Source organism: Physeter macrocephalus, unplaced genomic scaffold, assembly GCF_002837175.3.
Source record: "Physeter macrocephalus isolate SW-GA unplaced genomic scaffold, ASM283717v5 random_1013, whole genome shotgun sequence".
Lineage (NCBI taxonomy): Eukaryota > Metazoa > Chordata > Mammalia > Artiodactyla > Physeteridae > Physeter > Physeter macrocephalus.
Genome location: NW_021146470.1, coordinates 13,104 through 19,200, shown reverse-complemented (window position 1 = coordinate 19,200; position 6,097 = coordinate 13,104). Strand labels below are relative to the sequence as shown.

Here is a 6,097-nt window from a genome sequence, read left to right as displayed (position 1 = left end):
CATGGCCGCTGAGCCTGCGCGTCCGGAGCCTGTGCTCCGCAACGGGAAAGGCCACAACAGTGAGAGGCCCGCGTACCGCAAAAAAAAAAAAAGGAAGTATGGTTCCTCCCACCTCTACACCCTGTTCTGTCCCCCTCCCCAGATGTAAAGGGACCTCCAAGAAGGCTAAAAACACCTACAAACCAGGCTCAGCCGTGGGAAATCCGGGGGCCCCCTCTTCACTGGGGAGAGCACGAATGCTGAAGCGGCACCCATAGCCCTCTGGGCCATGTCCTCCCAAGCAGAGCTGGGAAGCTCTGGATAGCCCCCGACACAGCCCCTCCCCCAGGCCTCAGCTTCCTTCCTTCCTCCCAGCCAGGCACCTACTTTTGGTTCCCAGTAAGCGGATGAGGCGGGGAAGCCTCCCACTTCCTGTTATTAACACGAGCCCAGCCCAGCTGACACCAAAACGCCCTCCACTGGACACAGCCGCCAGAGAGAAAAGACTGCCGGGCCACCCCCTCCCTGCCACCGGAGGCTGGACAGAACACTGGGTCACCAGGCTCGGAGAGCCCAGGGTTTACATTCACCCTGATCTTGTGTCCCTTTCCTGAATCCTGGGTGAGAGCTGAACCCAAAGACGACCTGCCATCTAAACAGCCTCCAGCTGGCCAAGGAGAAAGCAGGATGGGAGGTCAAAGATAAGGAACCCGAGTCAGCTGAGGCTGCGGATGCAGGGGGCTCAGAGGGCGCTAAGCCAGACAGCAGAACACACTACTCTGGGGAGGGCTTCCTCAGCCTCTCCCCATACTTTCTGAATATCCCCTATATGCCAAGCAAGCCCCACAGGCTGCCAGGAGCATCTGAGGCCCCGCCGAGGCCCTTTGGGTCATCACGTTCCAACAGCTGCCAGTTTTGGGTAGGCCTCTGGCTCCAGGCCACACTTTAGCCCCCCTCAGGTACACAGTAAAGCCCAAAGAGGCTCTGTGACAGCCCCTAAAGAGACATGTGCGCTGAGGCGTGACGCAAAGCAAGCAAGACCCGTGGGAGGTCTGAGAGCTGGGATGTTTCAGCTTGCTGAGCCCGAAACAGCACAGCCAGAAACACCCAAGCTGGACAGCAGAGTCCACGAGGCTCCAACAGCTGCGGGGAGCCTGGGAGTCGGGGGACTGCTCAGGCCCCGAGGGCCTCGGTGACTCACAGTGGGCCTGGGTACACCCATGGGCACACGCTGGCACATACAGGGCACACACAGGTCTTGACAGGCCCAGAGATACCCAGCCAGGCACGGGCAACACCCAGAGTCCCATACACACCTTGATGCGCAAGCCCACCCACCCTGCCCAAAGCGCAGCAGCACTTACCGATGAAGCTGATGGCCTCAGGGAAGAACTGGGAGAGGTTCTGGCTCCAGTGGTCAGAGATGGGGATCTGCTTGTAGGTGAACTCGCCCCCGTGCTCGAAGGCGTTGGGCAGGTTGGGCGTGACGTTGAGGATATACTTGATGCCGTACTTGCCGAGCACATCCAGGTTGGTGGAGTCCTTCGCGCAGCCGAGGTAGAGGTAGGGCAGGATCTGGACGGGGAAGGCCGGTTGGCTGGATGGCACAGGGCTGCCATCTGACTCGGTGGCACTGCTGGGCAGCTCTCTGTCCGACTCACCATCTGAGCAGTCAGAGCTAATGCGTAGGCCCCCCAGACCCAGCACTGAGGTGGGCGGTGAGCCGCTTGGTGAGGACGAGCTGTCCACGTTGGTCTCGCAGTGTTCTGAGTACTCTGTCTGGAACTTGTTGAAACCACCTGTGGCCAGGATGAGACAGGGCCTGGATGAGAGACTGACGATGCCAGTGCCCCCAGACCAAACAGGCTGCACAAGACCAACAGCAGCCAGGGTTCCCCACGGCAAGCACCGTAACACCAACAATGGACAACACGGGCGGTGCTACATATTTACACATGTACCTCCTCCTGTCTTCTCCACAACTATCCTATGACCCACTTCACAGATGGGAAAACTGAGGCCCCAAATGATAAAGTAACATGCCTGAACTCCATACCCTTACCCATAGGGCTTCAGGGCCCCAGCCATACAACCAGCTTTAGGGCACTTGAGGACAGACTCCAGCTCATTCCTCTTCCACAGCTCCCATGCACACCTGGCACCCATGGGTGCTCAGTAACTGCTAAGCGGTAAAGAAACGCAAACAACCCCACCTCAGGCCAACACCTGTGGGTTTGCAAACCCCTCTTATAGATGAGACCGCAGGGGCCAGAGCTGCATCTGGGTTAGCTAGAGGCAGAGAGGGCCTGGACCCCCTGACTGGGAATCGGGTGCTTGAGCCCCACTCTCAACCACACGGGAAATAGTGTGAAGGTGTCTGCTGGCTCTTTCCCACGGCAGAGACAAGTTCATAAAAGGGGTCCCAATTCCATCCCTCCAGAACCCACCACCTTATAACACAAGGTCCCCCCCAAGCCTTGAACCCACAGAAGGGGAGGCTGCTGGGGGCTTTACAGGGACAAGAAATGGGGAGCGTCTTGCAGCTAAGGATGGGCCCTGCGCCCGAGGGTGCCGCAGGCCTCCTCTCCCCTCCCGCCTGCCCGCCCCGCTGCCAGCAAGAGGCCATTTTGGAATGTTAATTGGAAACACCGGCTGCAGCCACTCGCCTCCCAGCGCTGCCTCCCCCTTCCACAATCTCTGGGGTGGCAGGCTAAGGACTTGGGGGGTCCCAGAAAACCAGAGCTGGGGCAAGGAACACTGCTTACAGCCCTGCCCCAAGCGCCTCCAAGAGGCAGTGATTCCCAAGTGATGAGACCCACGCGGGGATGTCCGGAGTCCCCCAACCCAAATGATTCCTATTCCCTGGCGGGGGCGGGGACGATTATGAAAAGCTCCTGTCCTAACCGTGGCCTTCCAGGAACACGCATTCCAGGCTGTAGGAGCTGAACTTGGGTGCCCAGGAAGGGACCCTCCCTCCTTTGAGGGGCTCACGGGAAACCTAGGAGCTGCCATGGCCCCAACAACACGAAAAAAGGAAAGCCCAGGCGGGGAGAAGTTTGTTCGACCCACTTAGATCGTGCCCAGAAAGGGGTGCAGAGGAGGCCCGCGTGCCAGCCTAAACCCGCACAGCTGGGGCCAGAGGCCCGGGAGAGGAGAATGCGGGCCGGGGGCGACGTGGCGCCGGCCGGGCATGCTGGGCACGGGGAGAGAAAGCGGCCTCCGGCTGGGTCACCCAGGAGCCGCGGGAGAGCCCCAATCCCAGACAGGGTCTCGGTGCTGCCCTCACCTTGGAGGTAGTAGGCCTGGCAGCCGTCGTCGCGCAGCTTTTGCAGGAGAAGGCCAAGCACCGAAGCGGGAGCGCCGGGCTCTGGCTGCCACTCGGCCGTGGCCTCGTCGTAGAGCAGCACGGTGGCCGCCTTGCAGCGCGTAGCGAAACGCTCCTTGTCGGCGTGGTTAGGGATGATGGAGCGGATGGGCAGGTTGCCCTTGCGCAAGCGGCGCAGCATGAGGCCCGGGATGGCCAGGTTGATGGCCGTCTCGATGTGCGACGACTCGAAGAGCTCGTGCGGCCGGCAGTCGAGCAGCAGCAGGGACGCGCCGCCGCGCGCCTCCAGCTCCTCCTGCAGCCACTCGGCGCTCTTGCAAGGCATGGCCCCCGCACCCGCCGCCGCGCCTGCCCCGGTACCGGCGCCGGAACCAGACCCCGCACCGGGCTCCGACCCCGCCCCGGTGCCCCCAGCCGCCGACGCCCCCGAGGCCGACATGTGCGCCCGCGCTGGGGGGCCGCGGAGCTGGTTTTTCATGGGGAGCGCGGGCGGCCCGGGGCCGGGGCCGGGCAGCCCTGCCCTGGGACGGCGCCCCGGCCGCGCGGGCCCCAGCCGCGTCTCCGGGCGCCCGCCTCCCGCCGAGCTGCACGCCCGCCGCCCCGGCCTCCCGGCCTCCGTCCCGCCCGGCCCTCCGCGCGCGCCGCGGCCTGACAGCCCCAATTAAACGGCGTCTCGGACGGCCGCGCGCCGAGGCGTCCTCCGGGGGGCGGGGCCGCGGGGCCGGCGCCCGAGCTTAAAGGCGCCGTACCTCCGCCGCCCCTCCCCACGGGGTACGCGGGCGCGCGAGCCGGTCCCGTGTGCCCGGAGACCTGCGCCCCGGCCTTCGCCCCGCCTCAGCGCTGCCGCCGTCTCGCCTGGCCCAGAACAGATTATGACTCGCCTGCGGGCCCGGCCAAGACCCTCTCGGGTCCCCTATCCCGCGCTCCCAGCTCTTCTGTGCCCTACCCTGAAGGGCTGCCCTGGGGGCGTCCTGCGCATAGCATCCCCTTCCTACGTTCCCGGAAGCAGAGTTTCCCCGGGGATGGGGCGGAGGGAAGGGGCGATCAGGCTGAGCCAAAGCCCCCTCCTCCTGTCAACTCCATTCATTCATTCTCAGCGAGTTCATTCAACAAATGGAAATTGAACGCCTACTACGTGCCATGACCTGTGCTTAGGCTGTCACCGTTTCTGGCAACTTGCATAGTCCCAATGAGGGCTACACGCTTGAAGACCTGAAGGTAGTCTCACCCCAGCAGGCCTGAGGGGAGATCAGCACCTAGGCGACTGGCGGAGTAGGACGGCCCAAGGCCGTGCCACCCTCCACGGGCAGGGGTGAAGAAATCCTGAAAGGACCTGGGAAGAGAGAGCGGGCCCTTTAAGGAAGCTTCACAAGCGGGGTGGTGACAGGCGCCGAGTGAAGCGCCACGTGACTTTTCCACAGGAGCTGGTGCTGGGGGGATCCTCTTTAATCGGCTCTCCTCCTCCCACCTCCCAGCGCACCAATCAACTTCCGTGGTAGGCGGGAGTGCGCCAAGCAGGTGGCCAATCGCGGCCGAAGGAGGCGGTAGGGCGGAGAGAGGAAGGCGGGACCCTCCGAAAGTTCCACCCAGCGCGGGAAGTGGGCGGGGTCTCAGCGAGCGCTGTGTATCGGCTCGCAGGCTGCCTAAGCGGAGTAGGTGAATGGATCCGCAGGTAGCGCTGGAACAAAGCGGCTCGACTCGAGCGGTGCGCGTGCGCAGGGCCTGCCGCACTTTCCCTACTGAGTCAATGTTGTCTGCGTCGGGAGGGAGCTCGTGGCTGATCCTGCGGTTCGTCTGGTCCGTTCCCTGCTGGGCGGAGTGCTCCCACATCCTTGGGGTTTATCCTTCCCACTCTGCCCGAGGCTGGTCGGCTCCCCGCCACCTTGCCTCTACACCCAGCTGAAGGGAGGTTAGCGTCAGAGATGAAGGGCGGTGGCGCTTGAGATTTGCCGAAGGGAGTGCTTCTGGAACCCGCAGGATTTGAGCTTTCCGCTGACAGGAAGGCACGAAGAGGGGCGGCCCTGGGTTAGTCCCCGCTGCCCACCTCCCTCCGCCCACCCCTCTTTGTCCATGCGAAGGATAGTCTACGTGAAGGGTTTCATCCCGCTGCAGGGCTGTGTCGAAAAGAAGCAGGGATCTCTCCCACAGTCACACTCCCAGCAAGATGACAGCATTGCAATCATACATGGCCTTATCACCCAAGGTTCGATGCCCAGAGAGGTGATAGGAGAATCAGGTCTCTGGCCTCCCGGGCAGGCTTGTCCTAGGGTTGCTGGGCAGAGCCTACTTCCCTGGGGACCTAGGACGAGTGGAAAGGGCTCCCGGGGCCTGAGGGGCCTAGATGTGGATTCTGCCTTGCCACCTGCTGACAGTTGTGTGGCCCGAATATGGTTCCAACTTCTCTGGGCCTCAGGTTTCCCCACGTGGGATCGTGCTGGTCTGGACAGTGCCCAACCAGTCCATCACAAATCTGTCAGGCTGTGAGGGTGGTTCTCTGAAGCCAGGCCCCTTGGCCGGTAGTCCAGGTGCTGGTTGTCGGGGATGGAGAAAACTAGCACCTCACTCAAAAGAGAGGCCTGAGCAGACCCACAAGGGAGGGAACCTGCTGGCCAGTGAGTCATTCCTCAGTGGGCTTGTTGGGGTCCTGTTGGAGCTTCGCTTACAGCAGTGCCTGATGAGGAGTTGACCATTGTTCTCACTATTGGGGGCACAACTGCGAGGGGACCCTCCACTGTGCCTCCCCAGTCTCCATCCCCCGTGCACGAGGAAGTCCCTCCCGGAAGAGGGGAGGAG

At 62.8% G+C, this 6,097-nt stretch overlaps 1 protein-coding gene across 1 annotated transcript in view; it reads right to left on the bottom strand.

Moving 5' to 3' along the window:
- The window catches only part of DUSP7 (dual specificity phosphatase 7), a 7,645-nt gene extending 3,759 nt beyond the window's left edge, over positions 1–3,886 (bottom strand). The window contains exons 1-2 of the mRNA XM_007105953.4: positions 3,266–3,886; positions 1,344–1,778 (exon numbers count right to left, since the gene is read on the bottom strand). Of these exons, the coding sequence (XP_007106015.2) occupies positions 1,344–1,778; positions 3,266–3,782 (952 nt within the window). The 5' untranslated portion in view covers positions 3,783–3,886. The remainder of the gene's footprint in view (positions 1–1,343; positions 1,779–3,265) is intronic.
- Between the last annotated feature and the right edge of the window lie 2,211 nt (positions 3,887–6,097).